A 26286-nucleotide genomic window follows, 5' to 3' on the forward strand; every position below is an offset into this window, starting at 1 on the left:
TGCACACACCCGACATGTCATATTGGCGGGAGATGTTAGTATTTCATGCTTGTTTAGTATAGTTATTGGATTAGTGGTGTGGGGGAGAAGTAGGTATAGGAGAAAATAGGATAAATTAGGCAGTTAAGGATAAGGAAATTTAGGCCAACAGTAAAGGTTTAATTGTGTGTGAGTGGTTTCTTTTTGTATTTTTCTGATTTATTGTTAATTTGTACATTTTGTTAGGTTTAATAAATCATCTAATTATGATTTTGTCTTAGTTTTGTTTTGGCAAAGTTGACAACCTGACAAGCCATAGAACCTCAAGAGAGTACATTGTTCATGACTGATCACAGTAGAACACAACGCAAAGTCCGAAATTATATGAACAGGGTTCAAACTTAGTACTCTCCGATTGCAATCTTGTCACTGGGCAGCCCGCCAGAGGGCACCTATTACAGAATGTATGGAATGCATATGCGTGTGATCAATGAGATACAAATGCTAAACCTTTGTCACATACTTTACATGTGCTTGTGAAGATCAGAATGTGTTGGTATGTGTCAAATCCAAGTTTGGTTCTAAAACCTTAAAGGGCAAGTTCACACTGAAATGAACCTTTTTTTCTTGTACTTTTTCCACATTAAAAGTGTTAACATAGAAGTGTCATAGACAAAAATATAAAAACATAATATTTAATTAACATATTTTTTGCACTAAAACGATTTATATTTTTCACATTTACCAAGTGTTCTATTTCCATAACAAAAACACCATGGCTTATGTCCCTTGCAATATGACGTCATTGGTGCCAATTGATAAACATTATGACGTCATCATGCTTTGTTAGAGCCGCTTCACGTGGTGTAGGTACAGTTTTGTGATTCTAGCATCTCAGATGCCAGCCAGAATTGTGTTATGCTGAGTCACCACTGCGCCGGAGTGTGTCGTAGACCATGTTGTTTTACCGCAAACTGGTCCTTGATATCTTTTGCGTTGAGAATAGACAAAAGTTGAATTGGCACCAATTACGTCATAATCTAAGGGGGATAACTCAGGCCTATTTCGCTCGTAAAACGAAGGCCTCATAACGGCATATCACTTTCACACTATTGTGAGCTTCCTACTTTCACTGTGAAAAAAAATGAGTGAATATTTTCAAACACAGATACTAACTAATTCTAAAATTGCGTTTTGTTTAGAAAAAGAAAGAAAGTGATTTTTGCGTGTACACTTCCCCTTTAATCACAATGAGTGCAGTTCGATGTCAGGCGTTGATGAGCTGATTGTGGGTGTTGTTATTGTTACAGTTACTATTATGCTACTGTAATAAATTTAGTGGATCCATCAGAGAATGGATGGCAACACACATCTTGAAATGAGGACAAAACAGAGCTATTGGTCATCTGCTCAAAAGCCTTGCAACTTTGCTTTCTTCTCCCCGACATGTCATCATGGATCCTATCTACAGTTTGGATAAGCATATCATGGCTATATGCAAATGTACATATTGTAATATTCACAACATTGGACAAATCAGGAGATATGTCAACACAAGAACTCTTCACTGTCAACTATACAACAATGAGCCAAAATCGCTTTCATGCGTAAAGGCGGGAAAATCCTCACTTCTTTCCAAACATCCATCATCTAGTGACAGATAATTAGGGACGTGGTACGGAGTACTGCTGATGTAATATGAGATAGTATTCTTAGAATTATTAACATTGGTAACTATTGTTTGATAATCTCACGAATCTTCTACCTCTATTACATCATTGCCAGAATATACAAGAGGGAAGGCAGGTTCTGCCTCTAGTACACTTCCTGTATTGATGATGGAAATTCCCACAAACCTCCTGTAATTCCATCATATAAATATGCTTCAAATCCCCAAGACTTGACATCCATTGAATCATTAGAAAATCGTGCAGTGGAATAATTAGTCAATATGCAATACCTTCTCTAGAACTATCGTTATATTGCTGATATTCCTTTAAGTGAGTATCCTTGTACTCTCTTGGATATCATTATGTTTAATTTTTGTGCCATTTCCAGTCTTTTACTACCAGTATTGATGTCTGGTTTAAATGACGTCATTTCAGTCCTAACAGACACCACGCACCCTTTTTTTTCCCAAAGAAGGGAAGAAGACTATTGCCTGGTAATTGCCTGCGCAGCAACAACAGTTCCTAGAGAGTAGATCCCCTAAAGATCAGGCTGTATGCCACGTAAATAAAAGCTAGTAAAGGTGTTCTACGATCCCCATTGACAGCCATCTTCTCGAGGCAAGAGAGTTAACTGACTATAAAAGTCCAGTTTCCACCCTTACCGAACTATGCTGGTATTATGGAGTTACATTTTGGCTGGACTAATGAGTCTATGCATAGTCCAATCAAAATCATGCACCGAAATCAAAATCCGGTGTGTAAACTGTCGTGCAGATTTCGGTCGATTGCAGGATTTCCAAAGCATGAGAACCGCCAACTCATTGTCAGCAGATATTTTCCAAATCTCTTCATGTTTTTAATCAAGGTGCTCATGTGATTTGATGCATTTCGCGATGTAAGACCTGTTTTATCACAATATATACTCACACGCAAAAGAAACGCAAGTCGAATATGCAGTATACATGTTATTTATTTTCAACAGTAAAGACAAGAAATACTTATAGGGCAAGATTAATTTGACTGAAGACAGTTTAATGGATTAAAAGGCAGATGACATAATTGTTTTTTTCAAATGTTAAGGGCTTACACAGTTTCGGGTCAATACCCAAAATGTCAGTCAATACCTGGTGTGACCACCATTAACATTGATCACTGCCACACATCTCCTGTACATTGAGTGGATCAGACGATTTGTGAGTGAGTGAGTGAGTTGGGTTTAACGCCGCTTTTAACATTATTCCAGTTATATCACGGCGTGTCAGCTTAATGTGGGAGGAAAGCCCGAAGTGATGCAGGTCTCAGACGTTTACCACTTCGGTGAAACCCACGAGCACGGGTATGGTGCTGACAAACCTAGAAACATAATTGCGGCGAACCGGGATTCGAACCCACAATCATAGGTTTCTGGCGTGCCCAAGGGACACAACTCTGCACAGCGAATCGCGGCGCCTTAGACGACTGGGCCACCCATGCCCCCAGACGATTTGTGAAGGCCTTAGGGATCCTCCTGCACACATCCGGAGCAGCTGTGCGTAGTTCATCGACAGTTGTAGGGACTGGGCGCTCATTGTGCAGACACCTTTGAACCTCATCCCACAAGTGTTTGATGGGGTTCAGATCAGGGCTGAGGTCTGGCCACGGTAGAACATGGATGTTGTGTTGTTGCAGAAAGGCCATGGTAGCTCTGGCAACATGGGGACGAGCGTTGTCCTGCTGGAAAATGTGTTGTTGATGTTGTGCAAAAAATGGAAGAACGTGGGGTCTGATCACTTGGTCGATATACCGCTGAGCAGTGACGCCGTGTTCCCGACCTTGACCAACATTCAGAAAGCACATGGGTTAAAGTCTCGCATTAAGTCCAATCCCTGTCCATATCATGACGCTAGGTCCACCCCATGAATCCCTTTCCACAATGTTTCTGTCAGCGAAACGATCACCTCGCCGCCGCCAAATTCTGACTCTTCTGTCTGCATGGGAGACACAAAAGCGACTTTCATCAGAGAAGATGACACGCCTCCACTAACGATGACGCCAATTGTGATGACCCTGTGCCCACTGAAGTCGTTCTTGTCTATGCGGTGGTTGGAGAACAGGACGGCGTGCTGGTCGGCTACATCTGAGGTTGTTGGAACTGAGACGTCGATGACATTGACCCGGCTAATGTGTCGATTATGTGTTCCTATGGTCTGTCGAACACTTTCACTTGCAGTTAGGAACGGATGTCGCTGGTGTTGACGGGTAATCTGCCGATCTTGTAGAGGTGTGGTGACCCTAGGACGACCGCTCCAAGGAAGGTCATCTGTGGTCTTTGTAGCATTGTAGCGATGTAGGAGACGGTAAATTGTGGTTATGTTAACGTTGAAATGACGGGAAACATCTTGGACAGACTATTCAGCTTCCAAACGTCTGATAGCCTGGTTTCTCTGAATTTGAGTTAGGCGTGGCATTGTTGACCAAGGAGTGGTAGATCCAAGATTCGGCCACAGTTTTATACCCAATACAGTTCGTGACAGTTCGTGTATTTTTGATCTCGCAAAAAAATGGGTGCATGATACCCACATATTCATTGAAATGGTGCGTTTTTACTCGGGGCTTCCAAAATGCAACCAAAAATATTGATAACACCATCAGTCTTCACTACATGCTAAAACTCGTATCAATTTATGGTTCCGTGTTTGTTACATATTTGCTTAAAACCACTTGCGTTTCTTTTGCATGTGAGTATAGATCTAGATTATCAATCAGATCTTCCTGACCGGGTGCCAACGCAAGTGATACCAGAGGTGGAATCTGATTGGTCCATAGGAGAGGCGTAGAAGGGACATAATAGCCACTGGTGGCGCTACGATCGAGCCCAGTAATCCCAGCCTACTTCGGCAAGTGTGGCAACTTGACTTTTAAAGTCAGTTAACTCTCTTGCCTTGGGAAGATGCCCTGAACAAACTACTGTAGATTCTTGGATCGATGAGCTTGATGAATATTCAGAGACTAAGTTGAGTGGACCTTTAAATAAAGAGATGAGCATTGCACAGGCTTTGTACAGATTGGAGTGAGTGAGTGAGTATGGTTTTACGCCGCTTTTAGCAATATTCCAGCAATATCACGGCGGGGGACACCAGAAATGGCACACATTGTACCCATGTTGGGAATCGAACCCGGGTCTTCGGCGTGACGAGCGAACGCTTTAACCACTAGGCTACCCGACTGCCCCTGTACAGATTGGAAGCAAGCAGGGACACACCATCCTTACAGTCAAAGCAGTTAGATAGAAATGCCTTACACTATGTAGAGTTTATTAAAAACTTCAAAATTCCTATACATATGAAACCCAATCTTACGGATGATCTCAGAATGGCACAGTTGAAAATGCATTTGAGCAGTGAAGCTGAACGATCAATCTCAGGTTTAGGATCAAGAGGGCTAATGTACGCAACAGCTTTAAAAACTCTGAAAGAGCAGTTTGGACATTTAAGCAGGATCCCTAGAACATTTATTGAGCACCTTTCCTAAGGGGAGAAGATACGAACAAATGATTGTAACAGTTTGCGTGACTTTTCTGTTGATGTCATAAACTGTTTTGCAACTCTGAAAAGGATCAACTACCTTTGTGATGTCAACACTGTAGAGACATTGCGACAAATCATTTTATGCCTTCCTGACTACTTAATCTTGAGGTTGAAATCTTCGGTCACTGAGATTACAGAAAAGGGGTGCATTCTGGACAGAAATCAGCAGTTTTCCTTACAAGATCGAAAAATCCGAGTTTGATCCAGATTTTGGAGACCTTGAAAGAAGCCCAAGATTTGACACAAGAAATAACAGATCAGAATCCATAAACAAGTGAGGCATTTATGCTGCAATGTTCTTATTGATGGTGGAGCTGGAACAACGATTGTTTGCAGTTTTCCAAGGCCCTTGGGTTACAAGGCAAGAGAGAGCGCATTGAGCTGTTGGTTGTCGGTGGCAAGCAAGTAACTCAGAAGAACAGTCGGCGTTTCAACTTTTGGATATCACCAATTAAGGACGATCAAGAATTTCATATCAAAGCTTAAGAAATTGATGAAACTGTTTGTAGCGTTGGTCCACTGAATCGAGAATGGATTTCATCATTCAAACATCTTGAAGGTCTGGAATGTTCATACAAGGAAGGTCCTATTGATGTGGTGTTTGGTGTTCAATATAGTCAAGTTCGTGCTGAACAGGAAGTTAGAGAAGGGAAGCTTACAAGACTTGGTTGGTGTGTGATTGGAAGCAAAAGAGTCAAGAAATCTCATCAACTTTGTTCAGAAGATTGACATGGAAAAAATGTATGATCTTGAATCTATTGGAATTCAAACTCCAAATTGGTCTTGTCCCAAAACCGTGATGTCATTGGATGACAGAATAGCAATGGAACTTCTAAAATCAACATGCCAGAAAGAAGATGATCGTTTTATCATCAGTTTACCATGGAAAAGAGATGAGAGAGAACTGCCTGGCAGTGACCAGATGGTAGAGAAGAGACTGATGATTTTGGAGAGAAATCTACTGAAAAATCCAAGGAAAGCTGAACTGTATTGTAAGGCTATGCGATAGTATGTAACTAATGGCAGTAATGGGTGGTCAGAAGAAATACAAGAGGAGAAACTGATGTGACCTATTATCTACCGCACCATGGAGTTTACAAACGAGAAAAGGTGAGCACTCAGCTCAGAGTGGTCTCTGATCCAGCATCATCTTGTCAAGGGTTGTCGCTGAATTCCTTCTATACAAGGTCCCATCCCTACTTGGAAATCTCTTTTCAACACTATTGAGATTCTGAAAGGAACTGGTGGCTTTCGTTGGAGACATCTCAAAGATGTATCCACAAATATGTCTGCTTGACAGTGACACTCAGGTACACAGATATTTATGGAAGAATTTGGACATTTCAAAGGAGCCTACCATTTATCGGATAATGAGAGTTACTTTTGGGGATAAATCGTCACCAGACATGGTGAACTGTGTTATGTTGAAGATGGCCAATGAACATCAAGAGAAAAACCCCAATGCTGACTGATACATGGACGACATTCGACGCTTCTGATGAAAAGGCTACCAACTTGATGTCAAACTTGGATAAAATTTTATCTTCTGTGAGTTTCAAGATAAAATGTGAGGTGAGGTGAAATGGGGTTTAACGTCGCGTCCAAGATTATTGCACTTATATAGCGACGTGCATGCACGTGTATGTGTGTGTGTGGCTGCTTGTACTAGTCCGGACTGATGCCGATTTATAGTGCTAGCTCACTGAGATACCATGCCGCAGTTTAACATGAATACCCCACTCAGACACAGTATACTGACTCCGAGCCGACCAGTCCTTGTTTTAGCCCCTTAATGCCGAGCGCCAGACAGGGTAACAACAAGTACAATCTTTTAACGTCTTTTTGTATGACGCGGCCCGGAATCGAACCCTGGACCTTCCGCTCTCCGGGCGGACGCTCTACCACAAGACCACGGAGGCGGTCCTTCAAGATAAAAGAATGGATCTCATCAACAGATAAATTATGACATCAGGTGAAAAGGGATACATAACTTCAGTCTTTAAATCTACCAGATTCCAGTAAGGAGGTGCACGAAAGTGTAAAAACTCAAAGAATGTTGTGGAACTTTTACAGTGACACTTTTCACTTTAGAGTGAAATAAATAATTCTGGAAGAGTTTACAAGAAGGACAGTTCTTTCCCAGTTAGCCCAGTTATACGATCCCCTTGGACTGGCAGCAGTTGTTTCAGTCCTCTCAAGATTTGGTTGGGATGACAGATTACCTCTAGACTTATGTCAACTATGGAAAGAGATTTTCAGAGACTTGGCAAATCTGAATGATGTTCATTACAACCGTTGTCTGTAGCCAGAGAATGCATGTGGTTCATCTGAGCTGCATGTCTTTGCTGATGCCAGTAATAAGGCTTATGGATCTTGTGCATACCTTCTATGGCATACAGCAGATGCTCCCAGCGTGAGATTAGTGGTAGCCAAAGCAAGAGTTGCACCACTTCGTCAATCAACAATTCCTCGCCTTGAACTCATGGCAGCTTTGATCGCTTCAAGACTAGCAAGAACAATTACCAGCAGTCTTAGGTATGACCCTGAAGTATTTCTTTGGTCCGATTCTGGAATTGTTCTTCACTGTTTGCAGTCTGAGTCTACAACATTAAAACTCTTTGTGGGAGTAAGAGTTGCAGAAATACATTCAGAATGGCCTGTGAAATTGTGGAAATATGTTCCAACCATGCTAAACCCAGCTGATGATTTGAGCAGGGATGTCAAGGTGGGAAAAATTAAGGAAAGTTGGTTCAATGGTCCGGAATTGCTAAAGAGCCCAAGTCACAATTTTGGAGAAGATTTATAAGAGAGTATGTCCCTACACTGATGCACAGTGTGAAATGGCATACAAATTTTAAGACCAGACAGCTGAGAGTGGGTGATATTGTTCTACTCATTGACTACAACTTGCCACGAGGACAGTGGCAACTTGCCCGAGGTGTTGACATTTACCCTGGAGGTGATGGTGTTGTGCGAAACATTGCAGTTAAAACTCAACATGGACAGTACAAGATATCCGTGCAGAAGTGCATTGTTGTGCTTGAAAAAAAAAAAAATGCGCCTGTCATTTGGTATATTTGGGGTGCATTTTCATAGTTTAGCATAAGAAATGTGTTATTATTATTTCAAATTGAAGTGTTTGGTGGCCAGCCATACAATAATGAAAGGAAATGTTTTTAGAGTATTTAATCTTCCATTTGGTAGAGTCTAATTTTTGAAGGGGCATTTTGTAAGTCCATGTGAGAGAATGCCTTTAATTTCCTTAGATAATGTGGAATGCAGATAACCACAAATGTATGTTTGAAGCATCATTTATTAGTTCTGAGTTTTGTTTATAACAGAATATTCCCTTTGTAAAGCTAGCACCGCCAGGTGCACTTGCCAACTTAAATCAAATTACATCAATAAAGGGATATGAGAAGACATCCTCTGCTGTCATTGTCCATTCAAAACAATTGTCATAACTGCGTTTCGGGGTTAATTGAACCCTACTTCAGTCACCTATAATATTGTCATTCCGTCCTGTTGTGGGCAAGGGGAGACATGCTGCCACCACTTGCCTGGTCAGCGAATGGTCAAGGAAGTCATGGAGTAATTGATCTATCAACTCTTGCTCCAAACTATCGCTCTCAGCATTCATGTACCGGCCCTTGCACTCACCAGGAATACACACAACTCATAGGTTATACTCATATACTTTTAATAACGCTCCAGCCCATCTTCAAATACAACTTCTACATAAGACAGGCTAGACTTGTCATGGACATCGAGTCCCCAGACGCCGTAGGCTGGTAGACCGGCCAAGCCGTAGTCTCGTCAAAATAGTATATGATTTTATAAACCTTCATGTCCTATCATTTATTTATTAAGTCTATCACATTTCACAATGTCTAAAATACGTATTCCATTTCAATTAATCATTTTTTTATCGATATATAGCAATATTTGGTTGGAAGCATCCCTAGAAGGTGGGGATTCGAAATTGTACAAATGGTGGGGCTGACCACAAGGAGCTGATGGGCGGGGCCAAATAGGGGTAATTTGGCTATTTTACTTTAAACGTCCCCTTCTCTGGAACTAAGAGATAGATATCAACCATGTTGGGTTGGAAGCATTCTCTGGTGGTGAGGATTCAAAATTGTACAAATGGAGGGGATGACAACCCCCAAGGGGCTGAGGGGCAGGGCCAAATAGGGGTAATTTGGCGGTATTGCTTTAAGCAACTTCTTCTCTGGAACTAAGAGATCAATATCAACCATATTTGGTTGGAAGCATTCTCCGTTGGTGAGAATTCAAAATTGTACAAATGGAGGGGCTGACCCCCCAAGGGGCTGAGCGGCGGGGCCAAATAGGAGTAATTTGGGGTTATTGTTTTAAACAACTTCTTCTGTGGAACTAAGAGATAGTTATCAACCATATTTGGTTGGAAGCATTGTCCAATGGTGGGGATTCCAATTGGAGAAATGGAGGGTCTGAGCCCTACCCCTACATCCGCGGACTAAGGGGCTGGGCTAAAGAGAGTTTATAACTTAGACACAGTTAAGATCCCCACTGTATAACCATATGTACAATTGAGAGTATAATGAGAGGAATGCACATATGCTACCAGGACTGGCCCTTCTATTCATCTGTTCGGCAATCCCAAAGAAGTTAGAACCTTGACCATAACATGTAAACTGATATTATCCACACCCTAAAATGAAGAGATACATTGTATACATTTGTTTGTTTTGAAGAGAATAATACCTTTAATATGATTTATCCTGGATCATAACATGGAAACGGTTCAGATCTTTATGCTACATTTGTATCTAGAGAAATACATGTTCATGCTGAATGCAAATGTATATTTTGTCATGATTGCATTAATATCCTGGTGAGAGATACAGGCCCTATGAGCCTCTTGTTTAGTTTCCACCTTTGTTATTTACTTACTTTTATTGTTTTTACAGATACATATATGTGATCTCTGCTTCATAACATTTATTCACTTGATAAAGGAGTAAGTATATACTCCGAAACGTTGTGTTCCTCAAAATAAAGACACCAGCGAAGATCCGGGTTAGAATAGGGCTTCAGCAGCCCATGCCTGCCGTGAAAGGCAACTTTGCTTGTCGTTAGTGGTGACAAATGGGATCAGGATCTGACTTGGTTGATGCATGTCATCGTATCCCAAATGCTCATGATGTTAGTCACTGGATTGTCTGATCCAAACTTGATTATTTACAGACAGCCATCATTTAACTGGAATATTGCTGAGTGTGGTATTAACTCTTTCAACACCAGTCAACCAGAAGCGTTTACTGCTGTGACGCTGAGTTCCAAGTGACTCTTGTGTGATAGATGAAGCAACCATTTATCAAAGAAAATATCTGCTTGAAAAACATCTTTGCAACTACTTGTTATACACCATTTGAAAGGTCTGATCCTATTGTTTATAGATATGAAAGTTATATTTTTCACATTATTTAAATAAGGCATTTACATCTTAATTACGCCCTTATGCTGTCAATAAAAGTGACAAATGTGCTTACGACTGGTGCGGCACAGATCGCGAACTAGTCTAGATTTCTGCCTTATCATCCGGGTACTCAGGGGGGGAAAAACAATAGCAAAGGCAACAACCAGTCCCAGGGAATTACTTTTGATCAGTGGCCCTGTAAACATTGTGTACAAGACAAAAATTTGAGGCGACGAAAGCTGAGATGTCATTTGACTAACATTACACACGATCGAACGAAAAGATGGAATTAATAACTTAGATGTATTGTACGTTTGACAACTTTTAGATAAATTTTTGTTGATTTTATTTACCGCTTTGTATATTATATTTAAAGATTTGCTTGAAACGTCTTTATTTTGCTCTTTGACATGTTCGATGTGGACCCGTTGTCGAAGTGTGTGTCAAAGAATTTTATTTTCAGTAACATTGCGGGAAATAGTAAATAATTTTTAACCGATTGATAAAAAATGATAAATTGAAATGGAATACGTATCTCAGACATTAGGAAATGTGATAGATTTAATAAATGAATGGTATGACAGGTAGGTTCTTTTTTAATATAAGCTATTTTGACGTGACTACGGCATGAACGGTTAACCGGCCTACGGTGTTGAAAGAGTTAAAAAAGCAAACAAATCATTGTAAAGAAGTTGACATCCATTAATTCTCTGAGATAATATGTTAAATCTTTTTGTACATACTTAACAAGTCACACACTTGCCATTTTGTTTGTATAGACATATACCACTGCCTCCAAATTAGCTGGAACTGAATATTAATTTTTCATTGAGATTGATTTTGGAAAATTAGAATGATGGAGGCATTGCAGCATTTATTTTTGAATTGTAAACCTTTTCCTGCATTTTTATGCAATTTAACCAAATTCAGTAATAACGTTTATGGGATATTTTGCATGGTGTACTGTTGTATGAAATGTGCACCACACAGCTTGATACTGAGCAGGGCACACTCTAAAACTTACATGATATCTCTGTTATCCATATTTCACAGTGACGTTATATCAGTATTAGCTTCTGTTGTTCACTTGTTTAGTACCCGTATTATTAAATCAAGGACATAACTGCAGGGCAGCAACTGCATGAGAATGTATGCAGGGTTTCACCTTGACTTACAGAACTGGGGGTGGAGGGGACCCCCAGTAATTACTTTTAAGGTTCTTTGCGATATATGTGGCAATATGAGGGACCTGTAAATTAATGAAATGGTGTAGTGTACTGTATGTTTAGATAATTACTTTTGAGCCTGTAATGAATCAATGATCATGTGGACAGTGGTCATGATTGATGGTTGAAATAACAAACACAACTGCTCTTGATGTGCTGTTCTCTACATTTGTGCGTACATCATGCACATTTGTGTGTTGCGTAAAACCCTGATCTTTGTATTCCTGAAGCAATTCATTTTCTGTAAAATATTAACATCGGCCAGCAGCTTTGTGAAATATCATTCCTATTAAATGGAATCACTATACATATATATATGTACTATTAGACTCCAATATCTTTATCATTTTCAGCTCTCAAGACACAGGTGGACAAATATTCAGAATCAGTTGATCCCATGATAAAAATGACCACAAACTTGAAGTCACAGGTAGGCATTGTTCTTAACAAATCCATACACAGTTAACAGTGCTGTATTTACTAAGCTGCTGCCATTGCCATACTTGTTTTGAAACCACATGAAATTTTACACTGATGCGCCTGGTCATGATTTAAAATGAGTTCATTTTTTACAGAGTTATTGCCTTTGTACCATGCTTTTCAACTTAAATTGGTCTCGTCAGTTTTTTTTGTTTTTTTTTACAGTTTACGGCCCTTGATCCATTTTATTTTACTTGGTGTAAAGTGTGTGCAATGAGGACATGTTTTCTCAGAAACTACCTAAGTTAGCTTATCTAGGAGATATCAAGGTCCAAGTGCCTGCCTCTTCTTAAAGCTATGAAGCCTATAAAGGACTATAAAGGACTTTTTTATCGTTAATATTCGCTCCTTTTTGAAGAAATAAAATTCCAATGTGCCTCATGGCGGGGGATAGTGATAACACTTTTTTCTTGTTAGTTGTGGGAAATTGTTTTGACACATTGAACAGTCAAGCGAAGGTCAGGCTTATGTTTGAAGTATTTTATGCATTATTAGTGGTTATATTGTTTCACTACTTATATGTATGACAAGTGATGACAAGCTTATGTCAGTGGTACTGTGACCAACTTTCAATGAAGAGCATATGCTATGTTTTCGTTGTTACTTTTATTCTATCAAGGCCCATCATATTTGGTTTATATGTTTGTCACCCCTTGTTATTTAAATGCTTTTCACAGATATTTAAGGTGAAATACTCAAGGTCATGAACTGAAAAATGTATTATGTCAGTGAAAACTCAACATGTTCCCTCTAGTAGCATGAAATGGGTTGGACATGGAATTTCTAGGATTTGAGTGACCTCCATTGAAGGTAGAGTAAAATGGTCCTTTTGGTCATTATAAAAATTGGTCCTTTTTATGGTAAGTTGAGTAAGTCTCAGAAAATGACAATTTTGGATGGAATTTGATCACTAAATAGATTCATTTATCTATGTAAACAAGATTAATCACCTTTAATGTAATTTAATCATGTTATAACTTCTTGAAATAATTCCAAATACAGTAAACTGTCTTGTCAGTGGACTGTGACATCACTTTGAGCTTGCACTTTTTCCTGTAAAATAAAAATTGTTGTGACCAATTTCAAAATTTTGAACTTATCTTGCATTACTCCTTACTGCATTTACTGCTTGTTCTTGACACAGAAAGAGCTGTGTAAGGTCTTGCTGAAGAAGCAGTTGTTCCAACTGGTTGAGTGGCTAACCATATCACATAGCTCGTCACTGATCAGCACAATACTGACGTCACCTGTTTGAGGTGTCAGCAATAATGCATTGAATCCTTTGCATGTTGTTGTTATTGTTTCTTGTGATTTATATTCTGCTTACGGTTTTTGTCTTCATATATATCTTTTGATTTCAAACATAGCATTAATATATAACGCTTGGTGGTGGCATTTGCCACAGTAATTATCAGGCTCTTTTTGTTCCGATTAGCTGATGTTACCGTTATTAAAGTGATGTTTTTTTGCGTTTTTTGCATAAGTTTATTCAGAAACCCATGTGGCTGGGATTGAGATTATAGCATACATAATTGGGTGGGAAGGTATTTTGATTACACTCAGCTATCATTGCAAAAACATGCCACATTGTAACAAGTGCACGGATCTGAGTGTGAGTTGGACCCTCATCACTTGTGTCTCAGTTGAACTACCCTGTGCTCCTAGGCTACTAAGTGTAGAGATTGTCTGCCACTTTCCCCTACAGCTTTCTCGAAATACCCAGCTGTCCCGGAAACACAGATTAAAGAAGATGTCAGCTCCATCCGAGCCTACTAGACCCCCACCAGCCATGACCATCTCTCGCTCAGGCGGGAACCCTCCAGCGACCACTACACTACATATGTCTTTGTCAGGGATAACATCCTCCATATCATCGCCTGTACAGATCATGCCCTCCATCGTTGATATGATGCTGATGCTGATATCTTTCTTCCCTTCAGCGTTGATTTACTCTGCCTCATCCTCTTAGGTGACGCCTGGCGTGGTGCCGACGACCCTGAATCTTCCCTCTCACATGCTATCTACAGCTCCAGTGGTGCCAGCGCTTCAGTCACCTACAGGACATGCAGCACCTGCCCAGACGCTTATGGTGCCTTACCATCCATGATTTATCTGATGCAGACGATGATCTAGCAGGTGATGGCTCCGTTTCAAGCTCCTCTGGCGCCTTTCGCTTCTACGACGCTCTTGGAGCCTCCGGTGCCAGTGGCGCCTATTGCCTCAGTGATGCTCCCGGCACCTCCGACGGCACCTCCTGTGGATCTCAGTGGCGCCTCTACAGTTCACTCTTCCCTATCATGTGCCTCTGTCTCTCCTGGTTCTTCATCAAGGCATAGCGGAAGCAGGTTGTCCCGTTCCAGATGCTGCTCCCGGAGCCGCGCTCTGGTTCCGTGCTCTAGAGACTACCACTCTGACTCGTCCGAGGACTCTTTCGTCCCTGCATATGATGGCTTTTTCTTGGATAAGTATTTCAGTATCGTCCTTAACCAGGTTCCTGATTGTTTAATGGATTGCTCTGTCTCCAGGACCTGACGTGGATAAAAAGGACACTGTAGGGTCAATCCCAAGTCCATCCCTCCGGATCCGTTGATCAAAGATATGATCACAGCATTAGATGAGGATTTCTCTAAGTTTACTTACTCCCTCCTTCAAGGCGCCCAAGTACAGGGAATTGGCACCAGATGACGGGGTCCAACCGCTCTACGACTATCCGTGTACCGGACACCAGAAAACGTCAGTTATGTTTGGTCACGCTAACTTTATTTGTTGTATATTTTTGCTGGAATATGATATGACATGATGTTGTTTAAAGATGAGATGTTTGAGATTAAATAAAATAGGACTATCAAAAAGGCTCACTACAAAATGGTTTCCAATCAATGTGTAAATACTTGTTTTCTGAAAGGAGATAAGCAAGATGAGATCTCAATTAATAAAGGATTAAAATATTTCTGAATAAAGATCAAGGTAATTTAATTGAAGCCATATAAAATGCGAAGTATATATAAACTCCGAAATTCAATATAGAATCATTCTTCACTATGAGACCTCTAAGTGTTCAGAGTATGTGTCAGGAGATACCTTCGTCAGCAGTAGATCTCTTGTGATGTCTGTGATGAATGGGCACACAGATATTGTACTGACATATCAGACGGCTTCGTCTGTTCTAAATGTAGCAATCAGCCCATTTACGAGAGCACTATCATAGAAACATCTCAAGTTGCTGAAGCCATCACTTTTGATATGGCTTTAGATAGCACAACAGTAGAGGTCTCTGCAACTGAAACTGTGCCAGACATATCCCAGTTCCCTTTGAAGATGTTGAAGATGCAGAAGAAAGGTATAAAATAATAGTATTTTGAATTTAAACATCGATTTAAACATCAATTAACAAATGTATGACCATATTTAGAATACAATAAATAATAATATTTCTGAATGAATAATGAAATTTCTCTCTAATTGACCAGTGGCTGTTTTCGCGGGCTGACGTTTTCTCTATAACCCGATACAAGTGGTGGAATCTGATTGGTCAATAGGAGAGGCATAGAAGGGACACAATTCATAATAACCACTGGTGGCACTATGATCAAGCCCAGAAATTCCAGCCAAGTTCAGCAAGGTGGAAACAGACGTCTACCCCCTACACAACAGCAGATCCTTCTCTCAAACATCCACATGTTGCTGGCAAAAGAAGCCATAGAGATTGTCCACTCCCCGTCCCTAACACCAGGCTTCTATTCGTCAACATTGAATCCTTGTCCCTGAGAATGACTCACAATGATCTAAAAACTGGCCACCTTCAACAAGCGCCACCTGGAGCATCCACCATATTTCAGGATGTTCACACTTAGGCTGTTCAGGTCAAAGATCCAGGACAACTACTCAATGATCAGCCTAGATATCCAGGATGCCTACCTGCATGTGCCGATCCATCCAAGCGACAAGGAAATTCCTCTGTTTCATCTCAAATGGAATTCATTATCAATGGGTGGTGTTCCCATTTGGAATTTTCTTGGCCCCTTGGCTATTGGCAAACATCACCAAGCTGATAGACACTTCCCTCCATCTGAGGAATGTCAAATTCAATCCTAACATCAACAACTGCCTTCTGAACTATCAGGACATGGCCACACAAGGCCTCCTCCATCACCTGGGATGGATCATCAATGAGTGCAAATCAGAGCTCACACCTTCGTTCAACCTCCAATTCATAGGCAGCCTCTTCCAGATCAACCAAGACCTCCTCTCTGTACCAAGGACTACCACCTACTCCCAGCAACCTTGTACCCTTCGCAAGTGGCAGGCGCTTCTGGGTCAACTCACATCAGCGCAATACTTGACCTCCAGAGGAAGGCTTGAACGTCATAGATGGCGTTTCCCTGACAGAGCCCACGACCTCATTACTCCCGTACGTTGACCCCTCTGTTCAAGGCTGGGGAGCACATGTGGAGGGCCAGGTCACCTCGGAGCTGTCTTCTGCTGCTCAGCGCCAACACATTCCAGGTCACCGCAACATCCTTGCTGGCACCCTCTCCAGACCAGACAAGGTGGCTCCCACAAAGTGGAAACTCCACCCAGATGCTTTCAATCTTGTCTGTCGACACCTAGACTAACCCAACATGGATAACTTTGCCACCAGCCAAAACTTCCAGGTTTGAACCTTCATATCTCCGGTACCGGATCCGCAAGCCTGGGCGGTTGACGCCCTCAGCATCCCCTGGGAAGGATTAAAAGTGTACGCTTTTCCGCCTCCAGTACTACTTCTCAGGGTCCTTCAAAAGATCAGGTTGACCTGGAGCCTCACTCTGACTTTGATAGTGCCTTGGTGGCATGTGAGGGGCTGGTTCAAGGATCTCAAGATGTCCGCCATCAACCCGGTAGAACTGCCAGATTGACCAACCAGGTGATCCACCCTTACAGCAACCAGGCCCAACCTGTCTCCAGACAGGTTACATTTTCATGCCTGGGTCATCTACAAAGAGCCCTCAGCGCTAAGGGATACTCGGCAAGGGAGTCGAAGGCAATCATCTTGCTGCACCGGCTTTCTACCAGGGACCTCTATGACGACAAGTGGCTCCTTTGAGAGTTTCTGAAAAGGCGAAACACCAGGATCCCACCTCCGCGTCACCCCAATTCAAGGCCAAATTCCTTTTTTTCTGTGCCACTAGTGTCATCTAAAGGGCAGCCCAATCACGACCTACCTTGTGGCCCTTAACTCAGTCTTGGCTGTTCTGGAAGATCGAAAGATGACCAAGTTTCCAGAACTCTGGATTCCGGATGTTATGCTCTTTTCGTCCAGGAGACCAGGAGGCCAAGTTCAGTTCCCCGGCGTTTGATCTGAACGTGGTGCTTACCCTGCTGAGAGGCGAGCTCTTTGCGCCACTCCACTTGGCATATTACTACAACCTTACCAAGAAGACGGTCTTCCCCTTGGATCTGGCTACAGCGGAAAGTTTGAGCGAACTACATGATTTGGGTCATCACCCATGTTAGATTAGAGCGCAGAGCACATGGATCCTTTCATCTCTGGCTGTGCTGTGACTTCATTGCCAATAACTCCCAGAAGAGCTGGACAGATCCTTCACCATCTCTACCCTCTCTTTGATAGTGGGTGTTGATAGTGGGGGTTGAACAGGAACTTCTACAATGTCCAGTGAGTGTGTTGTGATGTTTCATTCGAGGCTCCAAGGATCCTCGAGTACAATGAGGCCACCTTTTCATCCGGTATCTTTGACATCGCGGGTGGAAGTCAACCGCAACACAATCGCCCTATGGTCTCGAGCCATCAGTCTTCTGGCTAATGAGGTCGCTGACCTGGACCCTCTTAGAGCCAACAACCTGCATGAGATCCGGGTGGTCACCTCTACCACAGCCCTTCACAGCAACTGCTCCATCTTGGAAGACGAGGAAGGTGTCCACAGCTTTGTCCCTTTGGTGGTTGCCCAACAAAGCAATGATACCTGGACATCACGCATACATTTTCGCTGTAAGTGATTGGTTGGAGTCTGAGTCTATGGAGTCATGCAGGATAATTTTTAAAAATCCAGTAAAATCTAGATAATTTTTATATTCATATACTTATCCTGCATTACTTTGTGGCCCACATGTCAGAGCTGCTTCTCCCGTGATGTCTTCAGATGCCCTGTTTTTGGCAGTTATGTGATGATACGTGATATCATTGCTTCTGTGGTCACATGAGAGCTGTGTGATAGGGTTAGCCACACAACCAGTCGGAACAACTTCCTCATCAGCAAGACCTCACACAGCTCTCTCTTAAAAGAACAAGCAGTAAATGCATTAAGGAGTAATGCAGGATAAGCATACAAATATAAAAAATATCTAGATTTTTCTAGATTCATATTGCTCATTTATAATATTTTCATTATACCTTGTGAATCACCTAGTGTTACAGTCTATTAAAGGCACAAAAATACCACTGTCAGTGGTGTAACAAATCATTAATACCTGACATAAAAGTAATCACCCTTTGAAAATTGAGAGGAAACTGATTTGTCCCTTCTCCTGGTCACCTCCTGTGCATGAGGCAAAGCAGCAGACAACATGAAAAGCAGACAGCAGATCAGTTGAGAAGAATTTGTAAGCTTGACATGCACCATATTTTTTTCTGTTGTCATTTATGTAACATTGTTATCTATCATATGTGCACTGATTCAACAGATTTTGTTTGTTAGTTGCATAGAGATAGTTTACTTGTTTTCTACACGCTTCTTTGCAGAGGGAGTAGTTGTTAGTATAAAATGCAACAGTATTCACTTTTTTCATTGATTTCCTTTTTGAATAATCTGTGCACTGGATTCACAAGGATTTTAAGTCATGAGTAAAGTTGGTAAACAGGATCAATGTTGATAATGACCCTCATAAGGCCATTCTTCTGTTTGAACTGAATCAACCTCCTGTGTTTTAAAGAGCAAAAACCCTTGTTTTCAACATGAAGTAATTTAGCATGTGATTGGCTGGAATTGAGGGTCAAGATCATTAAACAGTAAGTACATATAACTCTTTGTTGATAAAGTAACTATTGACCTTTTTCACACTATCACCATCTTCAATAAAAAATGAGTCTTGGAGAGCATAGCTCCATGCGGAATGAGTCGCATCAGCTGATATGGAGCAGAGAGCATGTGATGAGGACTTTGTGTCCCCGCATTTCACTGAAAGACATAATAAGCTTTTAATGCACTGGAATTCACATTTTGCTGTCAGGACCCCGGAAATGAATCGAAAGGTGCATTTGGACAGACATAATTCCGAAAATGTTTTATCAAAACCTTGTTGGCATATGTATACAATGTGACAGTGCACGTTTTGCCATGACTCCAGTTGACATAAGACACTTTTTCTGCTGTGATTTTCATCCAAACATATTACGATGAAAATAACTTTCAAAATAACTAGTATGTCAAAATAAATATATAAAATATATAAAAGGAAGCTACTTATACAATTATCCTGAATAGTATGGAAATAACTTGATCAGATATGGGTACAGATAAAATAAAATAACAAACGATAAAAAGGAATATACTTCAATTGGTAAACAAACCAACATAAAATAAAAGTAATGATACTAATTATGTTGTTGGAATGAGACAAAATATAAAAAAAAATGATCAGTAAATATCAATCCCTGTAAAAAAAATAAAATTTGTGTCATTGTAATATGATTTCAGTTATAAAATGTTTGAGATATCTCTCAAAAAGTTCAGCATGCTTAGAACATATCCTTTGTGTTCATGTTGTTTACATTGTTCATATATTACCAAAATCTATTAATATTATCTGCCAGCAAACATGTAAATGGTGTTTTATATTACCTGGGTCTATAAACATACCAACCTCAAATTGTACCTCAAAAATGGAATATAATATAATCTTGGAGAATTATTAATGTTCCCACAATCTGTCCTGTCAGTAATAAAATATAAAGTGACATACCATCCCCAAACATTGCTATTTTTCCTATGTTTCCAAAACATAACAATACACTAAGAAAACACTATTATTCTAATTTGAACAACCTGTAAACAAAATAATTAAAATTGATTCTCATATCTAGAACAGGCAAATATAATGTGTGTTGGTTCAAATATGATCCTGATTCATCTTATGGTTGAATATTAGTGAGTGCCTGATATGCAGCTATCTAAAATCATCCGGATTCCTCCTATTTAACAATCCATAAACATTTGAACAATCTTGAAGGTATCAATTGATCTGATATGTCTTAAAGTCAAACAGTATATTCACAACACAACATATGCATAAATTTACTGACATTGTGTACTACAGTTCTTTATATCAATGTCACACAGAAATTCACTCTTGTTTACATGAAAAAGGTTTTGATATTTGTATTATGTATTTAATCATGATATAGTTTGTTTAGTCTGAAGATGCTGAAAACATGCTTTCGCTGAAGTGAAATAAGTAACATTATTAAAATTAGGAACTTAAATATTATGCTTTGTCACGCTGAGAGTCAGTCTGCTTCATTGGCACTATGGTTTTCTGTGTAAGGTATGAAGATCTAAAAGAAAATATGAATAAGACTTGTACCGGTATTTGTTTTGTCAAATAAAATGTTTATCTTAGCTTGTGGTTTACAAAAGTTGATACTTTGATATTAACTTTTGAGAGATCACAAGATGACATAAATACATGCTATCATGGTTATTTGACAAGGAAGACAAGTTTCCTCCATGTATTTTTATTTTTTCATTTCTCAAAATATTATGAAAATGATCACACCACTTAACTTGATTTAAAAAAAACCCTACAGTTCTAATGATTGTTAACAATAGCCAAATATTACATCATAACAATATGTTATTGCCCACTCACATAGTAATCTCAACTACCATCCAATGAGTGAGTGAGTATGCTTTTATGCCGCTTTTAGCAATATTCCAGCAATATCAGGGCGGGTACTACCATCCAAAATATGAATTAATATGATTAATAATCAAGAAAACATTACATGGTATTTGCTTGCACAAAAGAAATTATTTTGTTTTAAAAGTTTCAAAACATGTTAGTGTACATAAAACCAGATGGATTTCACAATTAAACAAACAAACAAACGGAATAAATGAGTTATGATTGTAATACCCATGGGGGTCTCCTCCCATTAGTAAGACAGCCCAGTTGTGAGACACCTTAAAACAACAATGTCATACCTGGTTGCACATGTTAATCAGGTAATTAACCCCTATCATGAAAAAATGGACTTGTCTTATTATAGATAAAAGAAATGACTCAAGATGCTTTATACCCTCTTTTACTTTATTTCATTCAATATTTTAATTCATCCATCCCTTAAATCCATTGTTTTAACATATTCGCCACTTAGAGTTCAGTTAAAGTTAATATCATAGACACAACCTTAATCCATCTTCAGAAGTTTGCCAACAGCATCCAAGAACTGGAGTAGTGTCTTGACACCCTGGGATAGCTGATCCTTCAGTCTGTAAAGTTGACTGTCAATCTCCTTGTACACACGCTTTCTTGCTAGTGGGGGGGGCGGTCGGGTAGCCTTGTGGTTAAAGCGTTCGCTGGTCATGCCGAAGACCCGGGTTCGATTCCCGACATGGGTACAATGTGTAAAGCCCATTTCTGGTGTCACCCGCCGTGATATTGCTGGAATATTGCTAAAAACGGCGTAAAACCAAACTCACTCACTCACTCACTCATTTCTGATGATGGTCCCACAGTATAAGAGGGAATCTGGCTTCATAATCCACCCAGTTTGTGACTATGTAGTCGTTGAATTATGGGAATTACACAATAAATTTTTGTTTTGTTTTCAATAATCTCAATCTCTGTTTATGAATTTGAAATATCTTTATAGACTGTTAAAGATTTATCTGTTTCTGTATGTTACATAAAGACCACACGTAGAGTGAACATATACTGGCCATTAATAAGTTGGGGTTTTGTTCATTTCAAGACATTATTATTTTGGTACAGAAAAGTAAGTATTATTTTGGTAAAAATATTGTTTACAAAATTGTAGATAAAAGAGTATTTCACCTTAGATATTTCGACACTCTTAATGTAATGATTCAGTTGAAATAGTAAGCCTCATGATATCTAATCTGTCAACATTGACAACTTAAATAACTACTGTTCACAATCACAGCAGCACTGGTAGATCTAGAGATCTAATATTTTATTGGAATGTATTTGAGTCATTACAGTTTACATCAAATACACAACTAATGCAAAATTCTGATTGGTTTATGATTGGAAATTCTTAATAGGTTTTACAATAAGATCAATAAATATTTCAAGTGGTTTCTGACATCTATCTACACATGGTCAAAGGTCAATATTTTCTACTTGACAAAAACCCAGCTGCCTTCAAATACAACTCGCAAAGTTATTCAGACTCATTGACTAAAACATATAAATAAATAGTTTGGGTTAATGGTGTGTAAACAATGAATTATTAGTTCCCCGGGTCCGAAGGCATCCCTAGGTAGTGGGGATTCAAAATTGTACAAATGGAGGTGCTGACCTCCCCAGGGGCGGGGCCAAATAGGGGTAATTTGGCTATATTGCTTTAAACAACTTCTTCTCTAGAACTATGTTATAGATATCAACCATATTTGGTTGGAAGCATTCTCCGGTGGTGAGGGTTCAAAATCAACAAATGTTGGGGCTGACCCCTCCAGGGGCTGAGGGGCGGGCCAAATAGGGGTAATTTGGCGGTATTGCTTTAAACGACTTCTTCTCTGGAACTAAGAGATAGATATCAACCATATTTGGTTGGAAGCATTCTCCGGGGGTAAGGATTCAAAATTGTACAAATGGTGGGTCTGACCGAGCTGAGGGGCGGGACCAAATAGGAGCAATTTGGGGTTATTGTTTTAAACGACTTCTCTGGAACTAAGAGATAGTTATCAACCATATTTGGTTGGAAGCATTGTCCAATGGTGGGGATTCCAATTGGAGAAATGGAGGGTCTGAGCCCTACCCCTACATCCGCGGACTAAGGGGCTGGGCTAAAGAGAGTTTATAACTTAGACACAGTTAAGATCCCCACCGTATAACCATATGTACAATTGAGAGTATAATGAGAGGAATGCACATATGCTACCAGGACTGGCCCTTCTTTTCATCTGTCCGACACTCCTAAAGGAGTTAGAACCTTCACCATAACATGCACACCGATATTATCCACACCCAATAATGAAGAGATACATTGTATACATTTGTTTGTTATGAAGAGAATAATACCTTTAATCTTCAGATCTTTATGCTGCATTTGTATCTAGAGAAATACCTGTTCATGCTGTCAGATTTGCCATCCACCCATTTTAAATGCTGACAGTCAAAATTACGAAATATTTGCAGTATTATATACATGTACAGTGCAAATGTATATTTTGTCATGATTGCGTAAATATCCAGGTGAGCGATTCAGGCCCTATGGGCCTCTTGTTATTTACACGAATCCTGTTGGATTTGTATTAAGTCTGTGTTCAGCTATTATAAACTGCACTGGGAGTTACCAGGATGTTTGAAATTGATATCACATCAAAACAGCCAGACTCACTTGATAAATTTGTATCCGTAAGGAGGCCAGATAATAGTAGAATATTTTGTCAATGATAAGAACAAGAATAATGTTCAATACTTACGATAAATGTTGGAATGGTCAAATTGTCACAGTTTATCCCAATCGCGTGCCTGTTGACATCACCATATGTATCATGTGCTATCCAGCCTCGCTTTGAAGAAGAGAATTGTGAAAAAGGTCAATTGGCATAGGATTTTTTGTTTCAAACTGTACTATGTTGGACTTTTGTTTTCTCCAATGGAAGTTATGTCATTGACCTGGATGTTATTGGTTTGTTTTTAACGTAGCTGGAGGCATGTGACTTTGTTTTTAACGTAGCTGGAGGCATGTGACTTTGTTTTTAACGTAGCTGGAGGCATGTGACTTTGTTTTACTTCACTGGGCATGTGTTTTACTGAACCAGAAGTGGTGCCATAAAATTAGAGCTAAACTGGAAACTATAAGCTAGAGGCATACGACTAATTTCTTCTGCATTTGACAACATTAGGGATCAAAGATGAAAAAAGTTAGATATTGTTGAGGTCAGCTGTCACGTGATTTGGTAAAGCCAAAATAGTATTAATGCATGTGCCACGGGTCTAATCCTATTATTCTCCCCTGCCATTTGCCCCCGGGTCAATTCCCCCCTCCACCAAAAAGAACATTGGAAAAGTAAGGTAAACATTTTCACATGTTCATATTTGATATGTTAATAATGTAACAATTGATGCTTTATCAATGATACCTGATTTCATAATTTAATATTTCACACTTTTTTCTAGACTTCATATTTTAAAACGACAGATTATGAACAATTGCCCTCAAGAAATCTAAAATGTGCACATACTCAAAATCTTCTTCAACATGGGCAAACCATTTGGAGGAGTCTCACAAGAATTTCCTGTTGGGAGGGGCAGTTTGACCAGAAATCATCTGCACCATCGGCACTTCGTTGAGGGCCTTCTGAATGACACCAATGAAGGTCCAGATATTTGAGTGACAAGCCTGGACATTTGACTGCATTGTTTATTCTTGGTAGGACTAACTGGACCATTTTTTTGTATGGGATAATTATTAGTACGGAGTGAGAAGCCTGTGCATTGCTATATACTGGTCCTAATCCAATTTCAGCCTATAATTTGTTTGTTGTTTGTAGTAAACCATGTTAATTTATACTAATGAGAAGCCAATGCCTTATCTACTGGTCCATATCCAATCCAAGACTATTCACAAGTAAATTAATTTCAAGGTAGACACAATTTGTGACACTTGCTTGACAAAGGGGTATAAGGATCTATAGCTAAACATTGCCTTTACAGTATATATAGAAGTTAATCCATAAATTACGTCTACTTTATCTTCCATCAACTTCTAAGTATGCCTATCAAACAAATTAATTTCAGCCTATTATTGGTTTGTTGTTTTTAGTAAACCCTTCCTTTGTGGTTCTTTTGGGTGGAGGGGGGAAATGACCAAGGGGGAATTGACCCGTTGGGGGTGGGGAGGGTGGTGGGGAGGGGATAGACCTGATGCCATGTTCAGGGTTTACTCTAGGAATTTTCTGACATTGGTCCTTTATGTGAAAATAAAGGTACACCCACACTTGCCCATACAGCACAATGTTAAAATGCCTCATTTTATTTTTTTATTTGTGGGCCTTTTTTCTGATTTAGGGGCTAAAAACATAAGGCCCCCCCCCCCCCCCCACACACACACACACACACATTCACCTATCCCTTCATGTTTCACATGTTTTGGGGATTTCATGAAAAGGTAAAGATGCCTGTGCTTTTTTACTTGTAATGCAAATGTAGCCGGGTGTGGTGTCATGTGTCCAGCCACTGGGCTGCTAGTCAAAACATGAGGCAGTTCTTGAAGATGATGATGATATTTATTCTTTGGTAGTAGATGGTGGGAGGGAAGCTGTAAACAAGAGTCCTCCCTCCATAAAGAGTTCATGCAGAATATGTTATAATTTAATTTAAGCCAAAAGGAAACAGATTAATTTATAGGGATATGTTGGGGAGCACATGGTTGAAGACCATGTGCTCAATTAATGTAACACAAAAGGTGTGAGCTGGCAAACATTTAGATATAACAAATTAAATAATAATGCAATGAAATATATTTTACTTTAATGAAAAGCTATGATACCCTTTCTATGAATATAATTGTTTCTAAAGCAGGATGGAAAGAGATAAGAATATTGAAATGTTTCTCACCTGTTAACAAGAGTCCTCCCTCCATAAAGAGTTCATGCAGAATGCATGAGGAGGGCAGGTGAGAAAGGAAGTTAAAGAAGTGGACCAAAGGGCCAATC

General features: G+C 39.8%; 1 protein-coding gene across 4 annotated transcripts in view; it reads left to right on the forward strand.

Annotated features, from left to right (window-relative positions):
• LOC139452190 (prominin-1-like) overlaps positions 1 to 26286 on the forward strand; it is a 508194-nt gene that overhangs the window by 167088 nt on the left and 314820 nt on the right. For all 4 annotated transcript variants that reach the window (XR_011652352.1, XM_071233561.1, XM_071233559.1 and 1 more), the window contains one exon: positions 12256 to 12332. Coding sequence is in view for 3 of the 4 variants with exons in the window: in XM_071233561.1 (XP_071089662.1) it covers positions 12256 to 12332 (77 nt within the window). In the remaining variant the exon portion in view is untranslated. The remainder of the gene's footprint in view (positions 1 to 12255; positions 12333 to 26286) is intronic.

The sequence above is a fragment of the Haliotis cracherodii genome, unplaced genomic scaffold (assembly GCF_022045235.1).
Source record: "Haliotis cracherodii isolate W230 unplaced genomic scaffold, xgHalCrac1.p SCAF_9, whole genome shotgun sequence".
In the NCBI taxonomy this organism is placed as follows: Eukaryota; Metazoa; Mollusca; class Gastropoda; order Lepetellida; family Haliotidae; genus Haliotis; species Haliotis cracherodii.